The 14270-nt window shown below is 47.9% G+C and overlaps 2 protein-coding genes across 2 annotated transcripts in view; both read left to right on the forward strand.

Annotated features, from left to right (window-relative positions):
• LOC126533553 (kelch-like protein 10) overlaps positions 1–4901 on the forward strand; it is a 35327-nt gene extending 30426 nt beyond the window's left edge. Inside the window, exons 11-12 of the mRNA XM_050180715.3 lie at positions 3152–3277; positions 4795–4901. Of these exons, the coding sequence (XP_050036672.1) occupies positions 3152–3277; positions 4795–4808 (140 nt within the window). The 3' untranslated portion in view covers positions 4809–4901. The remainder of the gene's footprint in view (positions 1–3151; positions 3278–4794) is intronic.
• An 8505-nt stretch (positions 4902–13406) lies between these two features.
• Positions 13407–14270, forward strand: part of LOC126533551 (fatty acid CoA ligase Acsl3-like) — a 47691-nt gene continuing 46827 nt past the window's right edge. The window contains exon 1 of the mRNA XM_050180714.3: positions 13407–13604. The gene's annotated coding sequence lies outside the window, so the exon portion shown is untranslated. The remainder of the gene's footprint in view (positions 13605–14270) is intronic.

Raw genomic sequence — 14270 nt, forward strand, 5'->3', positions numbered from 1 at the left:
ACTGTAAAGGTCAGTACAGAATTCTTCCGCTGATTTTATTATTCCTTCGAGATTGCTGATGATGTTACCCAGCTTATCTTTCAGTGAATACATCTTGGTTTGTCCTATGCCAATTTTCCTTCTCACTGATTTCAGTCTGCGTCCATTTTTAACAGCTTCTTCAGCCTTTCTCACGTTATAATTTCTAATCTCACTTATTTTCGCTTTGATGATCAGTTTTTACAGTTCCGCGAATTCTACCTTATCTCTTAAGTTGGACACTCTCATTTTTTGTCGTTTCTTTATTAGGTCCTTTGTTACTTGGGAGAGCTTGCCTACGGTTTGCCTTGGTGCCTTGCCTCCCGCTTCAATTGCTGCCTCTGAAGCCAGCCTCGCTACAGTTTCATTCATTACCTTTATGTCATCATCATCATCTCTCTTTTTCAAGGCTGCATATTTGTTTACAAGTACCAGCGTAAATTTGTCTGCTTTTACCCTTACTGCTTCTAAGTTGACCTGTTTTTTTTCTTGACCAATTTAACTATTTCTTTCTTCAAATTTAGGTGAATCCTAGTCCTGACTAATCTATGATCCCTGCACTTTACCCTACCTATTACTTCTACATCCTGCATTATGCTGGGATCAGCAGAAAGTATGAAGTCAATTTCATTTCTCGTTACACCATTAGGGCTTTTCCAGGTCCATTTTCTGTTGCTACGATTCCTGAAGAAAGTGTTCATTATTATCAGTTTATTCCTTTCTGCAAATTCTACCAGCATCTCTCCTCTAGCGTTTCTGGAATGGACACCGTAGTTGCCAATTGCCTGTTCACCCGCCTGCCCTTTCCCCACTTTTGCATTGAAGTCCCCCATTACTACTGTATACCGCGTTGGCCCTTTTCTCATCGCTAATTCAACATCTTCGTAAAACTGATCTACTTCATCATCGTCGTGGCTAGATGTTGGAGCGTAGGCTTGTACTATCTTTAATCTATACTTCCTATTGAGTTTGATTACGACTACTGCTACCCTCTCGTTGATGCTGTAGAATTCGTCAATGTTGCCCGCTATGTCTTTATGTATTAGGAATCCTACCCCGTATTGCTTCTTATCCGGGAGACCTCTATAGCAGAGGACATGGCCGTTATGTGTAAGCCTCACCAGTTCTTCTAATCTCACTAAGGCCGATAATATCCCAAACAATGTCTGATATTTCTTCGAAGAGTCCTGCTTAGCTAACCTCACTCGAGAGGGTTCAGGTGTGAAACGTTGCAAGGGTCAGTTTCCATGGGCGGCCTGGCCCTGACCCAGGTATTCTTAGCACCCTCTGCTGCATTGCAAGTCTGACCGCCGCCTTGATCAGGTGCTCCACAGCTACTGGAGCTTGAGGGCCATTCGTTCATTGAGGTCATTTCAGTCGGGAGGTTGTGGCCGAATACTGCGCCAGGGAGGCCAATTCCTGTTCTGGTGAGGGAGTGTCTTTGTTCAAGCTTAGTGGGCCTTCCTAATTTGGTTGTACCTGGATTAGTATAGCCCCACTCGCTCTCGGCATCTTTCGCCGGTGTCAGGCGCCACTCCAAGCCTGTGGATGTAGTGCACTGGAGGATGTCATACGTAGATGCACCATCGTCATAAAAAAAGGAGGGGGGCGGAGGATTTGAATTTCCGACTACCGCAACCGAGCCTAAGAAATAGCTCAGTATTATAATCCCGCAGGCGACTATGCTACCTTGTCGCCGATAAGTACGGCCCAGAGGGCCTTACATGCGTAAGAGATCCGCTAATTTGTACGCCCTTTGCGGGTTCTTGCTGATCGGCATAGGTTCCACGACATAGTGTCAATTCTCGGTTGTCCTAGCCTTTTGTTTCCCGCATCTTACGCGTGCACGCGGTCTTGAGCGCGCCGAGGTACACAGTATGTTTTTGCTGAATTTTAACAGCGTTTAACACTTTTGCGTAAAAATTAAAAAAAGAAATGTTTTTCAACGCTTACCGAGAGGCGCCGAGTGTCGTATGATCCGCTCGTCGCGTCTGCTTGTCTCTTGTCGTCCGAAAAACTCGCGTTCCCGGTTGGCTATTCACAATGTTCCCTCGCATATTGATAAATGATAAAGCCATAGATGAAGCATTTCTAGGGAATTGTTAAGCCGTGCTGCTGGCCGTAATGGCGTTCAAGGCCGACCAATGTGCCTTCTGACCGCATAGATGGCACTCGATTTCTAGTGTATACAGCGACCCTATAGCTGACCACGCGCCGATATTCCTGGTATGCAAAGATCAGAGGTGTGGAAGAGCCAACCGCATACGCGAACAGATTACGTCATGTTCCGCGACATATTATGCCAAACTGACTTTTATGCCACCTATGACCATGATGCCAATCTGTATCTGCACGACTCCTGACAGTGTTCGCAGTCGTATCTTGTCTCGCTTGGTACCATTTGTCAAGTGTATGCAGTGTTGACCATAAGCTTGTTTAAAAAGAACCTCTTAAAAGTTCGATAAGTTAAAGGGGCCCTGAACCACTTTTTATTGAAGTGGAGAAAGACATTTGAAGTGAAGAACCACTTTGCCGCAAGAAGTACTTCGATGCGTTCAGCAGAAGCAAAGTTATCGGCAATCAAACACGGCCTCAGCTGTGCTCCCCTTTCTCCTCCAGTGCCTTGCACTGCGAAGGCTACGGCGGAGACGTCACCGTGACGCGCAGTTCAAGTTTTCGATTTGGTGCCCATGCCGCGCTAAACGCAAGCCAAGTGCGGCTGTCCTCAGAGAGCCGCAGTGCGCCCAGCCACTGGACTCGTGGCGGCACCTCGCGGCGGCCGCGGTGTAGCAAAACGCAGCGACCAATAGCAGCCGCGTATTGGAGTGTGCTTTATGACGAAATAAAGCACACAGAAAAGAGCGAGGATCATGGGTTTTCTTAAACGACAGCGTTTGAGAAAAAGATGACCGCGCTCCGATTGCGAGCTCCACGGACCGCGTACGACAGCAGAAGTTGTCCGAGATGTTCACAACAAATGCTGCCCGCGGGCTGTGTTATTTCACCAATCCCGAGGGGTGGTTCAGGGCCCCTTTAAGCTTCAATAATTCTTCGTGCATAAAATAACATTTTGTACCTGTGTTGTTCTTCATCAAATCTGTTACACGATTGACCCTTCTTCATCCTTTAACAGGAGTGACGACCGTGTCGCGGGTGGACCGGTACGACATCGAAAACAGCAAGTGGTATCCGGCTCCCGAGCTCAGCTCGAACTGCAGTGCAGCCTCAGCTTGCGTCGTTTACGATGTTGGCAACGTTGGTAAGTGTCATCAGCATCGTGAGCGTCATCAACATCCCATAGTTATACCCAGAGTTTGCCATACGCAGCAATGTTTAGGATTGTGGCATTAAAGATAACGAGAAAATTGTGGCTAATAGAACAATTACCGGTTGACGCTAGCGCGTGTAAAGAGCATTCGGGAAGATTGAGGTACCAGATAACCGGTGGTCTTTCTAGAGCAGCGGGGTTAGCACACGAGAAATAGAAGTTGCACCTTGGAGCAATGGAAACGCCATGGAAATAAACATACACGGACCCAACGGGCATGTCGGTATCTGGGTGAAGCGAAGCGTTCTTGAAGCGGTTAACGCTCCAAAATTGCGCCGTGCTTTGTAGCATAGCGATTACGTGACTTCACATGGAGGCCCCCACAAAGTGACCCACGTGACCGTAGGTTACGCTGTATCCGATATCATCAGCAGCAGCAGCCTGGTTACGCCCACTGCAGGGCAAAGGCATCCCCCATACTTCTCCAACTACCCCGCTCATGTGCTAATTGTCGCAATGTTGTCCCTGAAAACTTCTTAATCTCATCCGGCCACCTAACTTTCTGCCGCCCCCTGCTACGCTTCCCTTCCCCTGGAATCCAGTCTGTAACCCTTAATGACCATCGGTTATCTTTCCTCCTCATTACATGTCCGATATATGCCCAGTTTACTTGGGATATACTACAGGATCGGCCCGTTCAATTTACTCGGCAAGAAACCGACAGAGCCGAGGGAGGAGGAGGTGGTAATTATATAAGAAGAGGGAAAACACGGTAACAGTCTAATAGACTAGAGGACACCTCAATGGAGGTGACCTAGCGGACGCACCAAGCTTTGATTACACTTTGAAGCATAACACTTTGAGCATAACACTTTGAAGCGGCGCCACTTCAGGACTCGATCGGCAAGCCGTTGATCGTGCTGCACAGTTCTGGACACTTGTTTCTGCTTCGGGCAAAATGAAATCTTCCGCTTGAATGGTTCATGCCGCATTGCGCGTATATCGGTGATATTTTAGCACACAATGTTTCTTCTTTCACCTCTGTAAAGCTGGATTCGATACGACGGGACGGATACTGATTCATTCAGCGGACAAACATGGTTCGTGTCTCGGTGTTGCCGCGTCGGGCCAAGCACAAGGGCGGCACAGAGAAGCGGCTTCACAGCGCTATTGGTCGCAGCTCTTGAGCCACGGCACTCTTGCTTGCGAACTGAATCTCCAGCTATCCGTCCCTTCGTCCGAATCCTGTTGACGAACTTGTTTGCTCAACATTTTCTTTCTTTGTTTCTAATCGAAAAAACCGTCTCTACTCCCCAGTCCGTCCGTCCGTCTGTCTGTCTGTTATGCCTATCTGTCTGTCTGCTACGACTCTCTGTCTGTTATGGATGTCTATCTTGTCTGTCTGTTATGAGTGTCTGTCTTGTCTGTCTGTATTGACTGTCTGTTTCTGTCCTGTCTTCTTCTCATGACAGTTTTATCTCCGTTTCTTCTTTGATTTCTTTATCTAGCGCCATGGTTATGAGCCAGCAGCGTTGCGCTCACCTGCGGAACGAAACTCCAGCGACCAGCTTCCCATGCCGATTCAAATTAAAAACGTTTTCGTTGGACTTCATAACGTTTATATCTCATTTTCTTCCCTCATTTCACTATCGGGCTTCCTGGATATGCAACAGGCCTTCGTCCTTTTAGTTGCACGACATGGAAAACGCCGGCATAGGCCTGCGCTGAAGTTTTGAAATGAGTGTGGCGCCATCTGCTGACTTGAGGCGTGAAACTTAGTACTACAGGGTCTCACTCCCTGCCTTAGTTGGCTGCGTAGCTATATCGAATGTGAAGCACTATTTCCCGTTTTTTGATTGTGTAGCTCTTAGAAGAAGGGCTAACAAGTTATACCCGTCGTGGTTGCACAGTGGCTATGGTGTTGGGCTGCTGAGCTCGAGATCGCGGGATCGAATCCCGGCCGCGGTGGCCGCATTTCGATGGGTGCGAACTGTGAAAACACCCGTGAACTTAGATTTAGGTGCACGTTAAAGAACCCTAGGCGGTCGAAATTTCCGGAGTCCTCCACTACGGCGTGCCTCATAATCATAAAGTGGTATAAATGTTATAAACAGGCATAAGGTGCCTCAGAAAGGCTGGCCAACGTTTCGATAGGAGGACCTATCTTCGTGAAAGGCGGCCTCGTCATCCTCGGCATGTTAGTTTTAAAGGGTTAGTGCAGTGACGTCACTTGCGGTTGTTGTCGGTGGCGGCTGGTTGTAAAGGGAGAGACATCGAAGAGAAAGAGAACTGTGAGCGTGGTTCCCAAGGCGAGAGGACGAGAGTGGGAAGGCGGGGGAGAAAGAAAAGCAGAGAAAGAAAAAAAGGGTGCACCGACAAAAAAGGGAAAGAACAAGAATCAAAGGGGGGCTTGGGGGAGGGGGGTGTTGGGGAAGCGAGAGGTTAGGGAGCATTCAGGCGTGTCGTTGGCGGCGTGTTTTTGTGGCTTTAGAAGAGCCAGTCAGGCGGTCAATGCACGAGCATTAAAAAAGACCCAAAAAGACACCAGTTGAAAGTGTAACTTTAATAGCGTAGCAAAAATGCATCCAGCAATTTTGAAGGAGTTAAGGTGAGGACAAGGAGTCTGGGGTGTAATGCATGGTGTAACTGGAAGGCAGCGGCATGGTCTTTCAAGGGACGTTAGGCCCAGTAGCTCAACGTAGGTGTAGCTACGGCTGTATACAGAAATGGCGATGCCCTGTGTGGCTGAGGCGCCGAAAAAGATATACTGGCGTCTGGGACCTTGGAATGTGTTGGTGAGGGTTTTTCAATATATATATATATATATATATATATATATATATATATATATATATATATATATATATATATATATATATATATATATATATATATATATATATACAGTGAAGTAGACGCGCGTATGAAGCGGCTTATTGACGTTTCGGCCGGGGTCCGGCCTTCATCAGAAACGGCCGAAACGTCAATAAGCCGCTGCATACGCGCGTCTACTTCACTGTGAATATTTACCCGGACCCAGAACTGCTTTTTTTCTGATATATATATATATATATATATATATATATATAACAAAAGACAGACAAAAGAAAAAGAAGGGGGACGTACTGAAACCGGAATAACAAATAGGAAATGACGTGCGCAGAAGCGGACGGGGGCAGGTGTATTTGGCAAAAGGGGGTCGTACAGTTGATATAAACGTAAAAATATGAAAAGTATATTAAATTGAGTAGTAGGCAGGGAAAAAAAATTTTTGAAATGGAGGAATAGGTGAGGTTAATGTGTTTTGTTACTTGGTTAATGATATGAGAATTTCAGATTTAAGTTACCGCTTTTAAAGACTCTAAGTTGCCACGTGCTAAATTAATTCCCGTCGGGTGCAGACAATTAAACTTCTGTATGAGGTATGATTCCGTATGTTTCCTTTCGTGAGGTGAATGGAAATTCGTTTGTAATATATACAGCCATGCTTTGTCGAATATATGACCATGTTCATTAAAGTGACCGGCTACTGCTTTAGGTCAATTGGGATTCAGGTAAATTGTGCTGGTAAATTGTGCCTCGCGCCCTGCGGCGCTACAGTTGTGTCGTAAATTGCCCCGTTACGAGGAGGACTGCATCACAAGGTTTAGTTTGACCACTCTCAATCCCGTTCGTACAAATCAGTGAAGCGAGAACGCAGGATACGGGTCGTTCAACGCAAAAAGAAAGCGAAACTCCGTGACGCCCGCTCGTGGAGGAGAAAAAGCGCCGTGACAGCCGAGTGAAAACGAAAGAATCTGCAGGGAGAACTTCGCTCGCCACAGCAAGAAAACTCTGTGCCCTTCCACTCTCTGAAGAAGGATGACCAGCGAAGCTGTGTATGTGGGCCCCTCAATGGCGAACAGCATCTCCGCCGCGGGACGGCCCGATATTGCCCTATCTTCGGGATCGGCCCACGTATGGGGAGTGCTTACCCCTGCTACACCTTCACCGCGGGTCGGGCCGGTACTGTACCAGCTTTGGAATCGGCAAACGTATGGGGAGTACTAGACGCCTGCTTCACCTCCGCCGCGAGTCGGCATGGCATTGCCCTATCTCCGGGATCGGCCCACGTATGGGGAGTTTTTTGCTTACCCCGCCAACGACACGAAAATTTCCTTGGACGCTAGAGGTATACAGTTTCGCTGTAAAAACGTTGCTAGCCATCCAGCGTATGTGGCGACCATCTTTCTACCGGCTTAAATTTTGATCGAATGCTACGGGAATCGGACAGGTCGCTCGAGGCCTGTGGCGTGCAATCAACAAGTTGATCACACCGATCGGTGCGCAGTGAAAGTGCGCGTGGCCTTCGAAATGCATGGCACGTCAGTGCAGGCACTGAGAAACGCGTGTGCTACAAGGCTCCTCTCTCGCGCTTCTTTCTGGACACGCTGCGTCATCTAGTGGCGCTGCCGAGAAGTCTGTGTGTGGCCTCAGAGACCCGAAGCGCGATGCGTCAGTGCCTGCGAATGCTAAAGATCGTTCCCTCGCGTGCCGCTTACCCAGTGGTACTACGATGATAAAGTTCTTTTAAGGGATCATTGAAACGCACGCATTAGATGTGCTGCGCCTAGATGTTTTAAATAAAAGATGAGGATGCTTACAAACACACGAAATATGACTTTATCAGTAAAAGATCGTCACTCGCATTTTAAAACACCACAGAAATCAGGAGTTACGTTTGGCTTACATATGAAATACAAGAGGATCGTTACGGCACGAGATAAATTAAGAAGCTGCGCAATAAACAGTGTTATGGAATAAACTATGTTATGGAGGGATAACAAAAACAAAGGAAGTGAAAAGCAAATAAAGAGTTCACCAGTTAGCTGTTACGGTGGCCTTTGAGCAGTCCAATTCGATATAGCACAAACCGAACCGAGCAAGAGTCGGAGGAGAGTAGCCGTACATGGTGATGCGCTAGATTGTAATCTTGTGTTCGGGAATTTGTTGTAAAAGGACGTCCCAGGCTTCGCAGAAGACATGCAGAGATCGAATGGAAGCCCATGGGGTCCAAGTCTAGGCACCCGGCTAACCGCTCTTCCGCCCCCTCGTTTCCCAGCTTTCAGGAAAGTCGTCACCGTCGTGCTGACCACAGCCAGCTAAGAAGAAGACGCCAGGTCGTCGAGAAGTGCCGGACCGGCTAGGTAGAAGCCTCGTAAGCCTGGGACCAAGCGCCCGTCAAGCTCGCCCCTCTGCACCCTAGTCGCCTTCCCTCCCTCTAACCGCCAGCGTAGATGTAGATTCTTGGGAAGTACTGGCACGTATACCCACTCTGAGTGACTACGTCATTGTTAAGTACAATATAGGAGGACGAAATTTTATAATAAGCAAGTCTCCCTCCCCCTGTCGCTGCTCTGTCTTCTCTACTTTCTTTCTTCTCCGTTTTTGCCCTGTGTGCCTTACCGATTAGTACTTGTTTTGTTGCTTTTTCCGTTGCGATGCTGCAGAACTATAGTAGATCCTTGGATGCTTGGCGCGCTCGTGCCAAGCTCACACAGCACGTCGTCGTTGTAATCTTCTATTTCTCCCGGCCATCCGACGCACCATGTTCGCATCGTCTCGTGCACTTCACTCATGACAGAAGTCTCCCCATTTAACCTTTCTTTTTAGAGTGCAGCTTTTAGGCTCCCGTTCCTGCATCGAGTGTCGGCGTTGTCCCTCGTAACCGAGCGAATGAGCACAGCGAAAGATGAAAGCGAGCGCTGAGCGCAGCGGGGGAGGGAAGACGCGAGGAGGAAAGCGTAGGTAGAGGTGCAGTGGAACCTAGAGGCAGAAAGCGGAGGAGGAAAGTATTGCGGAAGGGTGAGAGGAAAAGCGTGGTGCGGCGACGGTGGCTGCGAGATGGCGCCACAGTAGCGCGCATCCAGGTCCGTAGGCGGCGGCTGCTGTGAATCGCGCCCAAGCGTCACCCACGTGCTGGCTCTCACGATCTCCAGATTAGCGAGGCAGTGGCGCCACACTTCGCTCCGTTTGCAACGTGCCGCATGAGACAGATCGTACGCACCAGCCAATATATCGCGCAATGAAAACACGTATAAAGAGCTGCACGCGCTCAAATTTCACCTTAGGGAGTATCATAATCGTCGGTGAATCTTTTTCGTCAGAAGAAACAGAAAAAAAGACATGTACGAGCGCGAAATCCATTCTACAGTTAACAAATCGGTAACATCTGTCCCACTCTTTTAGAATGCACCATTCGGCACATATGCCACTAGCAGTCCATAAGTAATGGCTGGCACAAGTATAAAACAATGAAAAAGAAGAGTCGCACACAACAAGCATATCACCAGCTTACTCGCTTATAGGAGATCGAGGAGTCCCGAGACGTACACAAGGACCCAAGTTGGTGACACGCTCACTGGATTTATGATGCAGGTCGCTAAAGCGTTGGTGAGAAAGGCGTTCATTGAAAGGCGACACATACTCATTGCATTTGTGGCGCATCCTTTTAAAGCGGCAGGTTTCTGTCCTTCATGAACGATGGTAACGTCGGATTAGTTTACCCCAGCATCGGATAAGGTTAAAGGATCTTTTTCGTCATTGAAAAGTGGCACATTCCCAGTGGCACATACCCATTTAGTTAGGCAAGTAGGCGTCAAGGACGTTCCTTGAAGAGCAGCGCACGCCTACTGCCTCATGCAAGCATTGAAGGACTCCGCTCATACCCAGTTACCTGAGTTTGGCATCAAAGTATATTATTGAAAACCAGCACAGACCGAGTTGACTTTGAAACTCTTTGACGCCGACTTGTAGTGAATGCAGGTTAGACTGCAGGACCTTCAGCCTCAAAAAGATCCTAGGTCCATGGCAAGCGTGTTGATTGCAAAGGCGAGCTTTAATTAATGGCGCTCTGGAGATTTCTGGGAGCGAGTGATATTCTTGGAAAACATTCAGTATTTAACATCAGTTGTAAACAGCGTTTCTTATTTGACCTGTCTGTACGATTCTGCACCTGACTTCATGTGCCTGCCTGTGATATTCTGCGTTTTCTTTTGTGCCCTGACCATAGTGTAGTTGTGTGACTGGACTTTAAGCCTGAGTCTGTTTCACTTATTTATGTGACTCGATTCTTCGATTAAGCGGTGTTTGTCTTACTTATACGAATTGGCTTTGAGTGAATATTTTTTTTTATGTTCCCATACCTGTGGACTTCATTTTTGCTATATCTAGGTTAAGAAGAGCAGCCGAGGGCAATTAAAGGCGCCTACATCTCCTAAACATCATATATAGAAAAAATCAGAATGGCTCTGTTCGGTTTGAAGGGGCTGTCGTTTCGCACCGGTTCAATTTCGATTCGAGTGAAAACATGATGCGTCGACTGCGAACCTGCAGTTCACAATATGGAACATCGAACCGATTGTGTTGTTCGTTGCACTTGATTCATGGCCTGTCACTTTCCTTTTTTTTTTTTTTTTTTTTTTGAGAGACGATAAACGTATGCCTGGTGTCCCAACTGACATGCACGGGATGTTAAAAAAAGAAACGATGGATAACCTTACGCAATCAAAATATCTTTCACAGTCCGGTTCAGAATTCACCAGCAAGTTTTTGCTGGCAACATTAAAGTGGTTAATTACAATTGTTATGGTAACTTGCCAGCCACCGTGCCATTGACGAGGTGTCAATTAGGAAGTTCTCGAGAATTATAATAATAAATGAACTAAGTTATTTTTAGCAAGTTACAATTAGCGTGCCAAATTCTTCTAGCTGTAAAAGATGGCCCAGGATACCTGAATAGTAGTACCACGTGATTACCTTCTCATCCGCACTAAGGTCTCTAGGGACCTTAAAGGGACGGTCTACCATTCGGAACATGTCTTCAAATTATAGTAGGAATGAGAAGACTGTGTGTCATATTGACGGAAACAAGCATGCTTGTCTCAGACAAAGAATTAATGCAATTTTTAATTTGGCTCTGAAGGTGGGTAAAATAATGACATGTGGCGTCGTTCAACGGTGAAACACTGCAACCAATCTGTGGACCACCACGTAATCAAGAAGCCGGCAGCGAGACTTTTATTGCTTAGATACAATATTGTACAGCCTGAAATTATATTTTATGTGCTTATGCTAAGTTTGCTTTGCGTGAGAGAGCGAGTTTTATTTTAATTTCTTTTCGCATCTAGCGCTTGCTGAAAAGTAACGCCGACTTGTGCAAACGAACGTAGTCACGGTGAACGGAAGGGTGCGTTGATGTATGGCCTCTGAGATTGCCATCGAGCCCAGTAATCGGTGTTGTCGGCGTCCGTACAAAGTTTTAAGAAGACACAGAAAATTTTGTTTTAAATATTTCTACTCGCTTTCCAGAGAAATCATCGCAAGTTTAGACATTTAGAGTGGTAGGCTTTCTATTGCGCTACAAAATTGAAGGTCCTTTCCGCACTAGATTTACATTTACTAACTTACTACCTTTGGTAGCGTATACAGCAACTCTATTCCGCACAAGAAAGCAGCACCCTCACGCAGGCTCATTGCAAGACGTCAGGAAAAAATCAACAAATAACGAATGCAGAAAAAGTTCGCGAGAGAGTCGGACAGGTATATGCTTTATTTGTGGCGCCCCTCCCGATATCGCAAGTACCCTTCATGTTGGTATGTAGAGAGCGGCCATAGCTCTTGTAGCGTCGTGGGAAGAACGCGTGTGCACATAACTTATCCGTTGCGATACCGTATGTACCGCATTTAGGAGGCGGGCATCTCCAAATTGGCCCAAACATTAGGATTTCTGCGAAAAGCTCATCAATTCAATACCGATCCGCCTCTACACCGCAAGTGAAACATTGCCCAGTTATTAGCATCAGTAGCATCTCATTGGGCGCATTAAGGAGCTTGAGCGTGCTGTAATCGGTAGAGCGCGCTCTACGCGCTCCAGCCTGGAAGATGTGCGCGGGAGTTCGCGCCTGCTATGGGCTTCCGGCAAGGTAACGTGTTCCCGCCCTCCTTGTACTTTCACCCTTTCAAGGTGCAGTTGGCGCGTTGCGCGCGCTGTTTGGTTTCGCATTAGCACTCTTCTTTCGCGCGAAACGGAGAAATGACTGCACAATTTCTGCTTGCCAAACGCCCTGGTACGTAGCCAAACACTGGCATTCTTTGGTTCGCCACCTTATTCCTTGGCTACGTAATTATGAATGCCTCGAATCGAAAGCCTCTACAGTTCTCCTGCGATGTGCAATGAATTACTGCAGTCGGCATACCGTGAGGAAAAAAAAAAGAAAAGAACAAAGAATTCGTCTTGTGCACTATCTCTGATAGCAGCACGAACAGCTTGCATTACAAAACGCAAACCGCTGTGTTGCGGCCTCCGTCACCGTTCGGCGAGTACCTCGAGCTCGTCATCGTCGATCAAGTACTGCAACAGCTTGTCAACGGTGCCACGTTCACAAAGCGCGTGAAATGCGATAGCGAAATGCGGAATGGACAGAACACTCGGCAATTGACGCGTTGGTCTTCCCAGACGCAGTCGTCTAAAATCGCCGCTAAACTACGCTCCAAAGGCGTCGCACCCGAGTACACTCGAGAGCGTGGTAATTAACTCGAGCGCGCTCGAGTTAAATACTTGAGCGCGGTGACCTGACGCGCCCATTGTTTGAAAACAAGGCACAACAGTCCCGATTCCCCCGGCGTTCCTTCAAATAAACCGCGAACAACGACGTTCGTCACGTGACCAGCAAGCACTTCGTCTTTCACCCGCATGGCGGCGCCACGTGGTCACCCGAACACTCGTTGGCGTTTTGTAATCAACCGCCGAACAAAGCAGGGCCAGAAGATTCCCGCCGGAACCATTCTGCGGGATTCTCCAACTGTTGCGCTGTGTCAGCAAAACGCGGAAAATAAAGCGGGAAAACAAGCAAAACCGCGTGTTGCTCATCATAGAGCAACAGCTTCCCTCTCCCCTTTCCCTCTTCCTAAACGGTCACGCTGGCGTCTGGCATCGCTAACATTACGGGGGCGTTGTGCGTCGTATCGCCAGCGCCGCAGCCAAAGGCTGTCAGCGCGTCCTCCTCTCCTACTACAACAACAGCAGCTGCGGCCGCTGAGGCGAAGGGTTCGTAGGCGGCAGCGGAGGCTGAGGGCCAACGTTTGGACGGCGAGTCACGCCCGGCCGCTGTCACGTGGGCCGCGACGGTGGCGTACGTCTGCTAGCTCGGCGAAAAGCTGAACACACGTGCACGCGCGCGACCGTCTGCGACGCGGACGGAAGGACCGCTTCCGAGCCGGGAGCACGCCGAACTGCGCACTTTTGCGATCGTCGAGCGAGAGCAACGGAGCAGCATCGGTGAGTACAACGTTACCAGTCCCGGTTGGCTTACAAAGTCAGATGCCCCCCCTGTCAAGAAGTTTCTTCCTACCGTTTACTCCGTGATGTTGACCTCTTTTGTGGTTTCTGTCGATACCGTTGTTCTTTGCCTTTTCCTTCAAGCTGCGTTAGGCGCGCAAAATCTTTCGCTGGGCTAAGCGACCTTCATTTTATTTATTTTTGGCATGCGGTGCTAGAACGCTGGTTCTCTTAAACTCAGAATTAAAGAGCCGGACAAACAGCTTCTTTCTAAATCGTTGATGGTGACCGTTACGGTCGTTTCTTGGATTCCATTTCTTTGTTTTCCCATTCAAGGTGTCTTAGATGGCGATCTTTCTTTTTCACTGATGAGTGATTCTTGTTTATTTGTTACATGTTGTGCGCGTGTGCGTTGAGGGTGGGGCACAGGTGCCCGAATTATGTTATACGACCTGCGTATTGCCAGCCTTTCACACAACTGTATTCGGTTCACACGTAGTGCTCGTTGCTATTTCGCGTGGTATCTTTCGGTGACCACTCGCTCAACTGTAAGCACCACCGGGGTGGACGTGTACAGACCTAATCTTATCCCAGCAGACAAGACACCAACGTGTGCGTAGTGTGTGTACACACTATCTGCCCAAGTTCAACCGGGATTCTGCAGTC

Source organism: Dermacentor andersoni, chromosome 7 (genome assembly GCF_023375885.2).
Source record: "Dermacentor andersoni chromosome 7, qqDerAnde1_hic_scaffold, whole genome shotgun sequence".
NCBI classification, from domain to species: domain Eukaryota; kingdom Metazoa; phylum Arthropoda; class Arachnida; order Ixodida; family Ixodidae; genus Dermacentor; species Dermacentor andersoni.